The 16,763-nt window shown below is 43.9% G+C and overlaps 1 protein-coding gene across 1 annotated transcript; it reads left to right on the forward strand.

Annotated features, from left to right (window-relative positions):
* The first annotated feature begins 5,844 nt into the window (after nucleotides 1-5,844).
* On the forward strand, nucleotides 5,845-16,148 carry LOC122128949 (GTPase IMAP family member 9-like). The gene is made up of 3 exons (XM_042704008.1): nucleotides 5,845-5,917; nucleotides 11,098-11,760; nucleotides 16,087-16,148. The coding sequence occupies exons 1-3, from the start codon at nucleotides 5,845-5,847 to the stop codon at nucleotides 16,146-16,148; spliced, it is 798 nt and encodes a 265-aa protein (XP_042559942.1).
* Nucleotides 16,149-16,763: the final 615 nt, after the last annotated feature.

Here is a 16,763-nt window from a genome sequence, read left to right on the forward strand (position 1 = left end):
GAAAGCCAAGACCTACAAGCAGGCACAGTAGGCTACACCTGCCGGACGACGCCTTTCAAACATAAAAGTGGTGATGCATGATTTGATTTTTCAGTGGACAGGATAGCCAGCCCATTCAGCCTCTCCTGCCCCATGCTGCCCCTCAGGTAGGTCTTAATCCGTTTCAAGTTGGAAAAGAATCACTCGGCTGTTGCCCTGTCACATGTAATGTCAGAAACAATAGCAGGGCAGTGCACACCTCACCGAAGGTGGATGTTACAGAGTAAACTTTGACCTGTTTACTTTCCCAATACAATAGCCAAAGTATCTAATTCGACCGTAAAATCCAACACATTGGGTTGTGTTTGTGTGTGCGTGTGCGTGCGTGCGTGTTTTGCGGCCGCACAATTTTTTTTTTCGCGGGGGGGGGGGGGGGGGGGGCCTTCAAAATATCCAGGCCCAGGGGCCCGTGGTTTCTTAATCCGTCCATGAGTGTGAGCTATCTGTCTAGTCCTGCAAGGTAGCAAACGCAATACGAGGACAGCATAGAGAGAGAGAGGGCGATAGGGCCAGACAGCAATTTTTGTTTGTCCCCCCCCCAGGAATTATGTAATGTTTTTCAAAATGTATTTGATGAAATTGAAAACTGAGTCAAAGGCTGTAAAAGTCAAAGGTGAAATCCCCCCTTCTCTCCAATTCACACTCCTGCCAGAATGGAGTAAGAATCGCTGACTCAGGAGACAGACCTTCAGACCTCATTCCTTCAGAGGGGGGCGTCAGAGAAGGAGTGCTTGCCTGCTGTGAGGTTAAGTAAATACTGCATAGACTGTGTTTCCAGTTTTGAGCACTTAAGTACTTTTTTACATGGTTGGGTCTTTGGGAGTGATCCCCTGGTAAATACATTATTATATATTTTCTTGTATTATAGGTTTCGCCTGCACCTTTTTTCCTCGCCTTCACAATCAAGTCCAGTTAGCCCACATCCCAAAATGTGGGGTGGCCTTCTTGGTCTCTCACAGGCTGAGAATTAACGTATGGTTTTTGCAGGTGCAGAATTTTGCCATTTGAGTGAGAAATTGTGTGACATGTAAAGATTGTAATAAAAAAAAGAACTAAAAAATGATACTTGATACAATACTCTAGCTGGGCTGGCCTCGTGGCGATGTAAAAATAATTGGAGGCAGTGTCTCAGACTTAAAAAATGGCAAATGTTTTAATGGCTGGTTGCAGCAGGCAAACACGCCAGAATGGAAAAAAAAAAAAAAATCAAAACAATACTTTTCATTAACTAATTCAGCTTCAAAACAGACAAAGTAACTTTCAATAATTATAAGGCAGGCACAACGTTACAAATGCATACAAACTACGATGCTATATTTGTGGTACAATACAAGTTTGTGTGTGCACATGCGTGAGTTCCAGCTGTTTGCATTTAGTGCATTCCTTGACAGTCCAGTGACCTGGTAAAGGCACTTCATCTGCTAGTCAAATGGAAAGGATGACTTGTAATTGGCCAGGCCATAACTTAATTCTATACATTTTTGTTTCTGCAAAATCAAAACTTACACTTAGGCCTATTACTAATACGTAATTATCAAAAAATTGTTTGGTTAAGACTAGTCACCAGGCAGGAACGGAAAACACCATTTATTTGATTGGCTAATACCAGGACCTTTACTTTTTCATTGAGCTACAACGTCGTTTGCCTGACTTTTAAACAATCGTTTTTAATTAAATTTTAATTCTGTGAAGTTTTACGGTTTAATACTCAACTGTTTTGTTATATGAACTTTTACGAAGTCATACGGCTAAACACACAACCGACATGTTAACCGAACTTTCAAACCGTGTCAAATACAATGTTCATAGCTGCAAGCTAGCATAACTAAACTAAGCATCAGGTTAGCTTGGTAGTCAAACTATTGACATCTTGGTTTGGCTGTTTATTTCACATGGGGTTTAATTTTGACAACACGTCACTTACCTTGAACGTCTGCTGCTCATGTTAAACTATGTGTTGTGGCTGGTTGCTCTGTTCCTTTTCTATCAGAAGACTGGAGACTGGTTGTAGAAATCTGGAGTTTTATTGTAATCAATAAGCTACAATAAGGAGATGGTCCATGGATTAGCTCGATCTCATCGTATGAATGTTCTGCTGGCTGTTTTTAAGGCCTTCAACTTGTGGGGCGGTGCCCTATCTGGCTGTTTGCCAAAACCAATCAGACTCATCTATTCCCTTTTTCTTAACTCCCCTAATTATCCCTATATGGGCGTATATGTGCGTGTTTCCTGAGACTATTTTCTGAGGCCACCTGTGACCCCTAATGTGTATATGTGGGAGTCCTAAGAACCTCTGACCCCTTCTCCACCTGGTGTGGAAAGTTTGAGGCTCCTTGAGGCTCTCTCACCATTTCCTTATTTGGCGCCGGTGTCATGGTCTATTTCTGCATCTTTGCCTGCTTTGTTATGTTAGTGGCATAAAGTCATATTGAAATATTTGATCACTAGGAATCTACAGTGACATATCCACACATGACCGTCATCTTGGCCAACGCCTTTGGGACGTTGTGTTTCCATAACAGTGGTAACAGACAGACACCAACTGTGGTGTTTTTGTTTTCACAGCAGCAGAGGCCATAGTCAGGGATATTATCATGGGCTCAGCTACAGCGCTGTATTAAACTTGCTTGTCATAACTGGGACCATAACAAGTAACACCTGTAAATCAATGTAAAATGTATTTACTGATAGCTTTGATAATGGCTATAGTGTGTAAGTTCTCAGCTGTCAGTACATAACTTTAATGTCAGACCAGTTATGTGTCACTATCAAGATTATTTCTCAAAGCAAAATTCATTTGAAACCTTTTGGTAATAATTTCTATCACCAAGGTTTTGTATTTCTCTGAACAACATTTAGTAGTAATATTTGTATTTGGTGGACATGGATTAACTCAAATTCAAACAGGCTGACTGCTGGGAGGTGGACAGTCAAGTTGGATGGAAAGATGAGTGGAAATCGCGATGAAGATTTGCACTTTTCTTTTTGCATTTGCAATTTCCTAAATACAGTAATTCGAACATGAGATTCAGTTGTCTGATTCTTGTTTAGAAAAACGTCTTTTTGTTTGACATTTTCGGGAAGTAATTTCAATAACATGTAGCATGATGCATAGGAGGAAGTGTGCAGGGGCCTAGCATTTCTAGGCTACTGCATCGACGTGCTATATAGTTTTGTATATTTTATATTGAGCAAAATGTTACTGCCAGTAAGTGTAGCCACTTCTTAAGACCATGTCGCTAATACAGCTATGTGCTTTCCAATGATGACACCACTACGTGTATGCATCTGTGGGGAGGGCGTGAAACGCTGCATTGTTCTGTAAAGAGAAGAAAAAAAACTGTGAACTTGACAAAACAATAACAGATACTGGTAGGTACAGATACAGAAAGTTGAAATAGTAACTACTTATAGTGGAAGATCAAAGTTCAAAGTACTTTATTGTCATTGTCATAAAGATAGAAGCGCTTTGCCATTCTGGAGGTGCGTGCTTTGGTGGATCTGAACCTTTTCCCTGACAGGAGTAATGAGAACTGATGATGGGCAGGGTGGGAAGGGTCAGTGAGGATGTGATGTGAACGCTGCAGGCAACGGGAGGTGGAGATGGAATAGATGTCGGGCAGCTCTGCCCCGATGATCCTTCCCACTGTTTGCTTGGAAGGATTCTGTTGAAAGCGGAACTGTAGTCTATGAAGAGAATGTGGATGTACAGTATGTGCTCATGAGCTCCATTTGCTCCAATGCAGTGTGTGTGTGTCTGTGAACGCTTTCGGTTGTCTGCAGCAATCACTGCGATGTGTTTATCGAATCTGCAAGAATGAATGCTATAATATTTTATAGTGTGTTGCTTCTTTTTAAATTATTAATTTAGGTGTGAGAAATCAAGTGTCTATTGATGGCAGGAAGATAGGTGGCAGGCTTCAGGTGGAGGATCTCTGTATGCTGAAGTTGTTCATTGAGGCCTGATCTGTTCAATTCTGCAGTTCTGTGAAAACAGACAAAACAAACAAAGCTGAAAGAAATGGCTGGATACAACATGACCAAGTATTTATAGCTGAAAGTAGTGCAGTCTAATACACCATACTATTCTGTATTGGTTTAACTAATTTAGAGCGCTGTTGATTAAACTGTGCGCTCATTATAGAGGCTGCAGTTTGTAGTGCTATTGAATTGTATTGCGTTTTGCTGACAAGTGTTTCTATTATTTTGACCACCCCATGCCAATCAGTGGGGCTGGTCTAAAATAACATGTATTACATTGTCAGAATTACTTTTGTCTATGAAATGAGTTTGTTTTGTCCACACAGTGAGACATTCATCTTTTTTACATGAAATGAAACAGTCATTTTAGTGCATGACATGAATCATTCATTTATTTTTTTTTGTGCATGAAAGAATGTACTCTCTTCATAATTGTGTAGACACAATGCTGCAGCTTTTGTGTTTCTTGTGGACAAAAGGCATAACAGTGTTACATGCTTTTGTGATAAATGAATGCCTTCCATGCTGCCCCATATCAAATACAGTTATATTATATCATTCCCAGGCTTAGACACTTTGGATCAAGCATCATGTACACATGAAGATGATTACAATACAGTTTTGGATCTGTAAGATCCTAACTAATTCTAGAACCAAACATGTTGCATTGCCTTTATCCCATTCCAAATTAAATTAGACTATACCATGAATAGTGTTTCTCATGACAGCACCTCCATATGTTCTTACCTAACCATATGAACATTAAGCAGAGTAACTGTTGTTACCCTGTAACCCAATACCCTCTTGTGTTGTATGTGGAGGAGGTTATGTAGATATAGACCTGTTCACCTCCAGAGTCAGGAAACGGGCAGGAAAAAATCACTGCAGACCCCTCACACCCTGGACACAATCTATTCCAACTCCTCCCCTCTGGTAGGCGCTACAGATCTCTGACACAAAAACAGTTTCTTCCCTCTCGCCGTCTCTTTACTGAACAGCTAACACATTGTGGCACTGTGAAATAACCCTGGATCATCGTAATAACCAATGTACAATTACTCCCTCAACCATATTTATTTATTTCACCCTTACTGTATAACCGTCATACTCATACCGTATAGTATTTATTTATTCCTGCACTTTCTGGACTCTCATCTTCTTTGCACTATTCCTCCTTGTATATACTTTTTTTTAGACTTCTTGGACTGTTACACTGCAAAAAGTGAAATCTTATTAAGATGAAATATCTTAAATCAAGGCAATATATGCTTGTTTTTTGTCTGACAAGATATTTCTTCTTACCGGGCATTTTTTATGTTAGAGCATTTCACTTGCTTCAAGCATTTCAGTCCTTAATTATCTTAATAAGGTTTTATTACTTGTTACTGATATTTTATTACTGGTCCTGAGCACATTAATGCTTGAAACTAGAATTGCCATAATTATAAGGCATTGTGGGTACAAAACCGCTTTTTTTAAATGCGATTTTTCATGCTTCTTTGCCTTTAATCGGATAGTACAGTAGAGAGAGACACGAAGCGAGCTGGAGGGAGGGATTGAGAAATGACCGCAAGCTGGACTCGAACCTGAACCTGTTACACCTAAAAAGCATTATGTGATTAATTTGCCATCAGAGATCAAATCATAACAAGCTCCTTCCAATGCTTCAAATTATTTTTAATTAGTAACTTCAACCTAGACACAGTTGCTATGGTAAAAACAGGTGCAAAGGCTATCTGCACAATCTCTATTATCTCAGTGATCAATTGCACATATGCATTGACTTCAAAACTCTCCAAAACAAATGGCAATATCCTCAACAGGATGGAGCTGTGGCACAAGCGACAGCAACCCTGCACCATGATTAGGTCTGATGGGGACACAGGAAAGAGTTCGGGTACGAGACCGACTTGCCGTCATTTCTCAATCTCTCCCTCCAGCTTGCTTCCTGTCTCTCTCTACTGTCCTATCTGATTAAAGGCAAAAAAGCTTGAAAAATCGCATTTAAAAAAAAAAAAAAACGCTAAATTTAAGCAAATTGTCCTAGATATTGAGAAAACGTCTCGGTTACTTACGTAACCTCGGTTCCTTAAGCAGGAACCAGATATAACAGTATGGTACATGACACTAGTCATGGGCCTAAATCGAAGCATTTATCCATTCACGCCTGAAAGGCCGCGAGATCTTTCAGCGCGCACTCCTGAGCCCGCCCCCTCAGGAGTCTATATCTTGAATCGCGCACCACAGATCAACCTTGCAAAGAAAACTGAGCAAGACAATCAATCCAAGGTAACACTGTACACGCCAACTTTGTTATATCTGGTTCCTGCTTAAGGAACCGAGGTTACGTAAGTAACCGAGACGTTCCGTATCGCAGTTCACTGCGATATAACAGTATGGGACCCTATACATTCCCAGGTGATAATACAGTGGCAGCCAATTACACACACCAGCTTTATTGAAGCCTTTGCCCTCATAGAGGTTCATACGGCCGCTGGCGGTGAACATATTAACAGGGTAACCTTTATCATAGGCGGCAAGGATCGCGATCCCGCGCCTGTAGGAAACCACCCTGGAGTGTTTCATGTGCAACAAACATGTAGACACCGATGAACACACTTATCATATACATCGTTCTCAGGTCAGGTAATGGTGTAGTGACGGGGAGCGCAATCCGCCCTGGCGATTTATATACGCCAAGGTCGCAGTGTTGTCCGTCCTCACTAGTACATGCTGACCACTCAGCCTGGGCAGAAAGTGTTGTAGAGCTAGGACTACTGTTCGCAGCTCTAACACATTTATGTGAGACGCGGCCTCTGTCACAGACCAGAGACCGTTCACGCCTCTCCCTTCGCAGACAGCTCCCCAGCCTTTGGTGGAAGCGTCTGTGGTCACCGCGACGCGACACTATGCCCATACTGCCCGACGCGGCGAGAAACCAGGGGGTTCTCCAGATCGCCAGGGCTTTCCTGCATCTGGAGGACACCACTACTCTGCGATGCCTGTCTGTGACTGCGTTGAGCTTCATAGACAGGTACCATATTTGGAATGGCCGCATGCGCAACATCCCCAACGGGAGCGCTATAGCAGCCGACGCCATCATTCCTAACAGGCGTTGGCAGCACAGTGACGAGACTGACTGTCCCCGTCGGAACTGGCGCACGCATGTTTTGATGGCATTTATCCGTTCTTGAGACAGCCTGACCTCCATGGAGGTGGGGTCTAAAATCATACCCAGAAAATGCGTAACTTGCCTGGGGCAGAGACAGTTTTTTCCTCTGTTTATTACAAAGCCCAGTCGATACAGGTGCGCCACCACTAGATGGCCGTCCTGCACTGCTGCAGCCTTTGAATGAGAAGCAATTAACCAGTCGTCCAAATAATTGTAAACGCGTAAGCCGCGTAGACGTAATGGGGCGACGGCTGCCTCTACGCACTTTGTAAATACCCTCGGCGCTAGGGACAGGCCGAATGGGAGTGCGTTGAATTGGTACGCTATTCCTCCGAACGCAAACCTCAGATATCTCCGATGTCTGTGGTGGATCGGAATGTGGAAATAAGCGTCTTTTAAGTCTATCGTGATAAACCAATCGTTTGGCCTTATAAACTGCACAAGCCTGCGTGGGGTCAACATTCTGAACCGTAGCGGCATGAGTGCTTTGTTTAACACACGTAGATCTAATATTGGCCGATAATTCCCGTCTCTTTTGGGTACGAGGAAGTAACGGCTGTAGAAGCCTGCATTTCTCTCCTCGGGAGGGACTCTGCCTATTGCCTCCTTTCTGAGCAGGGAGATTATCTCTTCCCGTAGGAAGTGAGACTGTTCTCGCTGCACCACAGACTGTATCACTCCGCTGAATGGCGGAGGGGAACGGGCGAATTGCAGCACGTAACCCCTTGTGATCGTCTTTAGCACCCATGGTGACACTGCGCATGTGCGCCAACTCTCCACACAACCAGGGAGGTTGTGCTTTGAGTTGAATTTGTCGGGGACTAACCCGCTCATGGTCAATGAGTCTAAGCCTAGATCTACACCCACTCCGCCTAGGGAGGGAGACGAGATCTGGGGCTGCCCCCTCATGTTTTTGAAAAAAATGTGGGGGTGCGATTGCACTGTGTGCATCGCGGGGGGAGTTGCACAAGCATGCCTGGGCACTGCGCCATCTGGGACAGGAGTTAGGACATATGATTGTGGTGCTTGTGAAAACCTGCTTACCGTGCTGGACATGATTTCCACATGTGAGCGACGGGCTGATTTCTGTGGAGGCGGTGTGGACTCCACCGCTCCCCCCTGTCACGATCAGGAAGCCTGAGGTCTCCCTCTGCCTCGCCCGCGGCGAGCGGAGTGCTGCCGCGGAGCCTGGGCTGTGCCCTGGGCAGGGCGCGCAGCTGGTCGCTGTGCTGCAGGCTGCGCTGGAGGGCGGAAGGGTTGTCTCTGCCAGCCTCGCCCGGTGGACACCTTTGCTGGAGGCGCTGGCGAGCGGAACCCGCTTCTCTTCCGGCCCGGTGCGGGTGTGGTGTGTCCTGAGGAGGACGTCTCACCCGTGCCACTAGAGCGAGGAATCCAATCCTGCAATACCTCTCTGCTCTTCTGCTGTTCTTCGAACTTGGCAGCCATTGTGACCACTGCCTCCCTGAAGGCGCCCTGGACAGAGACCGGGGCGTCGAGGAGTGGTGCTTTTTCTCTGTCTGACAGCCTAGCCAGTGATAGCCACAGAGACCTCTGGGTAGCCACCGCGGCAACCATCACCCTCCCCAGTGCCTGTGACGTGCACCGAGTTAGTCTGAGCGACAGATCCGTCGCCCGACGGAGTTCTGCCACAGACGGGTGATCTTCCCTCAGCAACAAGGCAAGCTCAGTCAGGAGCTTTGCCTGGTAGCGCTGTAGCAATGCAGCCGTATTGGTCGTGCAGGCAGCCTGCCCTGCAGCCAAGTAGGACTTCTCTGCCAGCTGAGCCTGGTGTCTGCCCACCCGCATGGGCAGGAGAGGCTTCTGGCCGAAACGTATTGTGGGGGAGGCGGGCGAGAGGTAGCCCGCTACTGCATCCTCCACCTGAGGAAAGGAGAGGTAGCCCCTCTCCTTAGCCATGTGGAGCTGCATGTAGGGCGCGAACCCCGGCACCGGGGCTCGGCCCGAGTAGGGTATCGCCCATGTCGCCTGCAGTTCCTCGTGCACCTCCTCGAAAAAGGGGATGCAGCTGGGAACTGACGCGGCGGAGCCAGCATAAAACTCCCCATCTAGCAGCGAGGACCGCACGCTGGGAGAGGGAGGGAGAGGGAGCCCGCGGCAGCTGGCTGCTCTCAGCGCAACCTCGTGGAGTTGCTGGCCCAGGAGCCGAGACGAGGTAGGAGGTGTCTCCACCCGCATCCTAACGTCATGGCTCGTCTGCATTGCTTCAGTGTTTGAGCTGTGCTCATCGGAGAAGTCTAGCAGACTATCATCATCCAGGCTGATGTCCAGCTCGAGTTCAGGCTGGACACCGCTTGGTTGAAGCTCCTCAGCCTCGCTGCCCGCAGCCCCAGGGCTGATAGGCGGCGGAGACGGGGAGAGACCCGGGGGCGGAGCTGCCGCTGCAAGGCGACTGCTCACGCTCACCAAGTCCAAGGCTGAACACGCACTCATTCCTACGGGGGCGTCAGCCCCGGATGGAACCAGTGCAGTCTCCTCGGCGTCCTTGCGCTTCCAGAACGCAAGGCGCCTGGCAGCCTTAGCTAGCGGGAGGCTAGCACAGATGGAACAGACTTTGTCAGGCTTTGCCCGAAAGCGTGCCCTCTGCGTGGTCCCTGCCTAGGCAGGTCACTCACCGACGGTGGCGGTCGCCCTTGGGACGGACGTGACCGCAGTCGGGGTAGTGTCTGGCCATCTTTTTTTCAATCTGAAAGTAGAGAAGAATGTTAAAACACAAGCACACTATCTGCAACGAACACGTTGTTAGCAAGCTAGCAGGCTAGTCAGAGACTTAACCAGCCAGGCAGCCAGGATAGCAGCCACTACTTTCAAAATGAAGTTGAGCCAATGAATTTTGTAGCACCCTGAGCTAGTGAGGGTTAAGGAACCCGGATAACTCACCGACCCGTAGAGAGCGAAAAGCACACAAAACTCTTTTAACTGTGGTAGAGCGTTTGAGATATGCTCGGAGATGTTCACTCCGTCTTGCGAAGTTTCAAAAGAGGCAGATCTGAGGGCGCGTAATGATATTATAGTACTCCTGGCAGGCGGGGCCAGGAGCGCGCGCTGACAGATCTCGTGGCCTTTCAGGCGTGAATAGATAAATGCTTCGATTTGTACCCCATGACTGACGTCATGTACCATACTGTTATATCGCAGTGAACTGCGATAAGGAACAATTCTTACGGTAGGCAAATGTACTTGTTTTTAGTGTAGCTTTACTGATTTGAAGATAAATTGCCTAACATAGGTATAGCCTTATATCAAGATGATGGTGCTAGCATTTGCTGAATATAAGCACATTTTTCTACGTTTCGAGAAAATAATTCTTACATTTTTTTGTATTTAGGCAAAGGCACTTCTTTTAGAGTAGCTTTACTGATTTCAAGATACATTGCCTAGTATGTAGACTCATTTCAAAATGATGGTGCTAACATTTGCTGAATATAAGCACCTTTTTCTACATATTGAGAAAATTATTCTTAAATATTTTGACAAATGTACTTATTTTTAGTCTGGCCACACTAGTTTTAAGATATATGTGGGTTCTTTGAGGCTAGATATTTTAACTTGTTTTACAAACTCTTGGTAAGTCAAATCTTCCTGTTCTGTTGGCAGATAATTTAGCTTATTTTAAGTGATATATGCCCAATTTTCTTACTTTTTTGTCTTGCTTTTGAAGGCTGATTTTTTGCAGTGTAGACCATTGCACTGTTGTATTGTTTTGCACTGTTGTATTGTTTTGGGTTGTGATGTATATTTTGTGTAATATGTATAAGCACACTAGCCACTGTACCAAGACAAATTCCTTGTTTGTGCAAACTTACTTGGCAAATAAAACCTGATTCTGATTCTGATAGATCCTGTCTTTTTCTACATTTACTTAGTTTTCACTGTTTCCTCCACAGTGTGTCCTCTAAGGATCGTGCTGCTGGGGAAAACTGGTTCTGGAAAGAGTGCCACAGCAAACACCATCCTGGGGAGGAAAGTGTTTAAATCGGAGCCCTCATGGATTTCTCTGACTAAAACCTGCGGTAATCAACATACTGTAGTAGATGGTAGACACATTTCAGTGATTGATACACCAGGATTGTGTGATACAGAAATGCCTATGGACGAGCTGAAGGGTGAGATAGAGAAGTGTGTTGAGATGTCTCTCCCTGGGCCTCATGCCTTCCTGCTGGTGATGAGATTAGATATGAGGCACACAAAGGAGGAGAGGGATGCTGTGAGGTGGATCCAGAATAACTTTGGTGAGGGGGCACTGAAGTACACTATACTGCTCTTCACTCGTGGGGATGAGTTGCTGAAGAGGGTATCAGTGGAGGCTTATCTGCAGTATGCAGGTCCTGATCTCACATCTCTTATTAAACATTGTGGGGGTGGATATCACGTCTTCAACAATAAGAGTAAAGACAGCACTCAGGTCAGAGAGCTAAAGAAGAAAATTGAGGCCATGGTGAAGGAGAATGGGGGAGAAAACTACACCAGTGAGATGTACAATGAGGCACAGAGAAAAATAAGAGAGAGACAATTTAGGAAAAATGTTGATTGGGTGGCTTTAGTCATTGGTGGAGGAACATCAGCAGCAGGAGCAGCAGCAGCAGCAACAGTAGCAGGAGGAGCAGCAGTAGCAGGAGGAGCAAATGGAGTAGAAGTAGTAGAAGCAGCACTAGCAGCAGCAACAGCAGCAGGAGGAGCAGGAGCAGCGATAACAGCAGCAGTAGCAGCAGCAGCAGTAGCAATACAAATAAAAGTAGAAGCAGCAGCAGCAGCAACAGCAAAAAAATTTGAATCAATGACTAAAAAAAATACTTAGGCCCGAAAAGTTGAAACTTATGCATTTCAATTACATGTACATTTTCCATCCAAATTGATCATATAACTCCAATGTAAAAGATGACATTTAAATCCATGCTTCATTAAACATAAATACATTAAATAACTGCCTAATTTGATTGACTAGGAGTTATGCAAGCATTTTGCATAAACCTAATGTATTTCAAAAGTGTTATTGCTACCTACTGTATTCATAGAGTACTGTATTCATCCATGCTGTTGTAACACCCACATTCCTCCCCCTGGGGCTTAATAAAGTGGTATCTGATCTTATAGCACATTTCCATCTTTATTTCTAGTTTGTTTAAATGAATTAAAGTCACACATGTTACATTCGCATTAGTAAAACATTTCATGAGAAAAATCCCACATATCTCTGAACATTCACAAAATTGACATTTCACATTTCAAATTATAGATATACGTATGTACACATCTTGTCGTTTGTACTGTTCCTATTAATTGTGTTTATTTACTGCTGTATAAATATATGTTTGTACTGTAGTCTTAACCCTCCTATTATGTTCAAATTTTACCCACATCTATTATGCTTGGGTTCAATTTGACCCCAGCAATTTAAACCTCCAAAAAATGATTATAATATTTTTTTTTACTCAAGTTTATGTGTCAGGTACTTTAGGTTTGTTTGTTGACTACCTAAATAGCCCTTAAAAATAAAACAATACCCCCACCCACCCCCCTTATACATCCAGAATACATGTTACGCTACTATGGAGAAATATGCAGATCACCATCAAATCTCACTGATTGACTTAAAATTGGAAAGAGATATCCTTCTGGTGTTTTATGGCTTCATATTATTTCTAAGTACATATTGTTGTTATCTATAACATATGGAATAGAAAACTATTTCTGTAATCAAGAATAGTAACAATGTGATAAAAAAAAAGTTTATATTTCTTATATATTTTATACAATTAAAACAGCCTGGGGTCAAATTGACCCCAAACAACACCTATGCGTAAAGCATGTGTACAGGACATTGAAAACATATCATCATGTTAATTTTGTGTTTACCCAGTTCTCCCCATTAGATTAGGAAAAGTCATTAAATATGAAGCAAAAAAAACTATGCCAATAATTTATTTAGAGACAAATTGACCCCAAACATAATAGGAGGGTTAAGTTATTGGTTATGACCGTGGTGGACTCAGGCTGTCTAAAGGGCAGAAGAGAACAGATAAAAAGGGCTCCTACAGCTAAACATGGGGGACCACCTGGGCTCAGAAAGATATGATGCATCATGTATGAGCAAATAGCCTTTATCATTGATTAAGCTTAGCATTACGTTATTAGGCGATCCGGTTAAAAGTATAGCCACAGCTCAATGATGAAAACAAACAGGGAACTACAAACCTTTACAATGAAGACAAATACAAGATAAAGTTCTCCTAAAATAATCTAACCTGAATGCACCATTTTTACTCAGTTTGGGGGCGACAGTGGTACAGGAGGTAGAGAAGTTGTTTAGTTGTCAGAAGATTGCTAGTTCGATTCCCTGTCGAAGCGTCCTTGAGCAAGACACTGAACCCCTAATTGTTCCTGATGTGCAGTGTGCCATCAGTGTAAAAATGTAAAATGTGTATACATTGTAAGTCGCACATATGTAAGTCGCTTTGGATAAAAGCGTCTGCTAAATGACTAAATGTAAATGTAAAAGTTTGAGCCTAAAGACGGCCCATAGCATGCAGGGCCCATCGTCTGTCTGTCTGACTCACATGAACATTAGTCCATCCGGTATACCACTCTGCTTGTCCACATGAAAACACTTTTATGCTTTGTCACACTGACACGGACATTGCCATAGGTTACCCATTGAAAACAGTTATGAGGTTCTTATACATAGAAATGATATTTCATGTGACCATCATACTGTTTGAATATCAGAAAACACTACGTCTGCCTTTAAAGTTTAAATGGGTCTCTAAATAGTGCTGCCTGGGTCGACTTTGACCTGCAAGATATACCTTGTTGCCTTCATCTTTTTTGTTTTTGAAAAAGCTTCTCGTATCCATAGCCTTCAAGTCTTGCCTTATTGAATTAGCTAGCCAGCAACCACCAGATGCCAACAATGACAAGCCATTAAACCAGTGTGCTCTCTCTCTCTCTGCTTTCTGTCTCTCTTGTGTAAAATGCCTGCGTACCAGGTACTATGAAGTAGATCTGCTGCTTAACGTGCCTGTGTTTTTTTGAGGGTGAGGGTGAGATAACCCATTAATATGCCTTTATATTCATCCAGTACATACTTCTTTTGATTTCATTTTTCTATCAAAAGCACATATATAAACATAAATGTATTCTTCGGAAGTTTGTAGTGCTAGCATTTAACACATTCATTAATAGGTTTTCGCAAAATTGGCAAAAATCAGGTATGAACACAACAACGCCAGTAGAAAATGGTTGATGGAGTTAAAATGTAGTTATTTTGTCTTTTGTAACAAACTGTTGTCTTGTCTCAAAAATAAAGATGTTGCTACCGATATGCTAAATAAGAAAAGGAGTGGTCTACATCAGGGGTCTCAAACTCCCGGCCCGCGGGCCAGATCCGGCCTGCCAATCGATTTTATGCGGCCCGCCACTTGATATCATTGGCAATGGGTTTTGTGCTTGTAATTCACATCTTTCATATCATTCTGCAAGTAGTCCAGTCATTTAACATCTGCAAGTCAGCAAGTAATGGGTTGCTTTGTAACACCTGAAACTTTAAAGTTCTATTTGCGTGAAGAACTATTTTTCTTAGCGGAAGTCACGAAATGGCGACAAAATCATTAAAAAGAGGTATTTTTGAGGAATGTGTTCTATCCTTTTGGCAAGTAACCGAATAATAAGTGGGATAATGTATAGTCCGGCGGTCATTATAGCTTTGGACGAGAGCACCGACATAAATGATAATTCTTATGTCGCGATTTTTGTCCACGGGGTTAACAACCAGTTTGAAGTGACAGAGGAATTACTTTGAGTAAAATCAATTTAAAGCCGTACCTGTCAGGTTCCTGCAGAGCTCCCCTCTGGCCACGCCTCCTTCAGCTCACTAACAGAGCATTCACACGCTTCCGTTGGAATGCGTTGATCCGTCAGGGTTGACGGATCTCCATTCACTTTGAATGGGGTGACGTCATCCTTTGCCGAACTGAATTATGGCTCCGTTGGGTTCCCGTGCGTTGCGTTTCATGCTTTGCTTGCAGCAAGAGTTGAAGAATGTTCAACTTTTCGAGAGGCAATGCATGCGTCAGCCAATCAAATTGCCTTTCATGCATAACTGACAGCACTGGCGCTAGCCAATCAGATCCCGTATATGCTCACGTCTAAAAAGCGGCAAGCTCAAAAAAAAAAAAGATGGCGACCAAACTCCGTAGATGGTCATATTTGTACCCAAAAGTTGTTTGTTTGACTTTGTTTTGCTTAGATTTTTTAAAAGTTCCCGAGAAATAGACACTGTACAATGTAAAAACCCCTTTATTGTAACTGAAAAATACGTCTGATAGGATTTGCGAGGTGTGTGAGCACCCTACCTAATGTTAGCATGCTACTGCTTACAAGGTAAGCAGCTTGCTAGTGGCGTGATTGGTTTGTTGACCTGTCAATCTCACTATAACGTCTCTGGTATCAACAGAACCCCATGCGCCAGACTCCTCCTCCACCATCCGTTGGCGCAACGCATTCCAACAGAAGCGTGTGAATGCTCCGTAACTCTCCCAGCTGCAAGCTCATCAGTTGCATTCAGATCCCCAATCACCCAAGCACATACACCTGCACCGCGTTTGCACTCACCTGGTTCCTAATCACCCACACCTGTCACAGCCTCTACATATACCTCACTCTCCCTTCACGCAGTGTCTGGTATCGCACTTCAACGGATTCACAACCTTGGATTTCCCGCAGCCTGACTTTCATGAAGATTACTTACTCTCCCGTCATAGTTAGTGTCAGTTACGTTTATCGCCTTAGTTCCCGTTTTGCTTATCTTAGTTCTTGTTTAGTTAGTACCTTGCCAAGTGTGACTCGTGTTTTGTTTGCCGCAGCGGTGTTTTCCTCAGTTCCCTCAGTTCCCAGCAGTGCTACGAGCCACGAGGGTTGTGACTGTGTTCTCGAGAATTAACCCCTCAGCATCTCTGTGTCTACAACCTGTTGTCTGTCCTGTGTGTCCCTGGCTGTCTCTGTCTGCAATAAACTCTGTTAAAAGTATTCCTATCTCGGAGTCTGTTCGTTCCGTGACAGTACCACAGCTAAGGCTACAGATTTTTGCTGAAACTTTATTCAGTTTTCTGCTTTGTTTTGTTTGTTTGCAGCCTTGTTACCAACTATACAAAAGTGGTGCAGTACAGCATTTGCTTTGAAATGTGCATGTATGAAGGGAAAATATAGATGGTGTTGCCGATGAAGACATTATCCCACTATTACTTCTGTATATGCAAGTCATGGGCTATCAATGAGACAAAATAATCCAAAAATGCATCTATAACATTCACCTTTATTTAGCATCTTGCCACGCCCAAGAATTGAACCCAGGTCAGCTAGTTGCTATTCAGCAACACTTGTTGTACCACATACCACACATGTTAAATTTGCCACACTCAAAAGTGGTATATACAGTATTGTGATAGGCAAGCCAACAGATCAATAAGACTGGACGCTCATCGGTAATTTGAGTTTGAGACCCCTGCTCATCATTGTGTTACTTGCCTCAGGCAACATGAGGGACTCTAGAGTGGTA

This window comes from Clupea harengus, unplaced genomic scaffold, assembly GCF_900700415.2.
Source record: "Clupea harengus unplaced genomic scaffold, Ch_v2.0.2, whole genome shotgun sequence".
NCBI lineage: Eukaryota > Metazoa > Chordata > Actinopteri > Clupeiformes > Clupeidae > Clupea > Clupea harengus.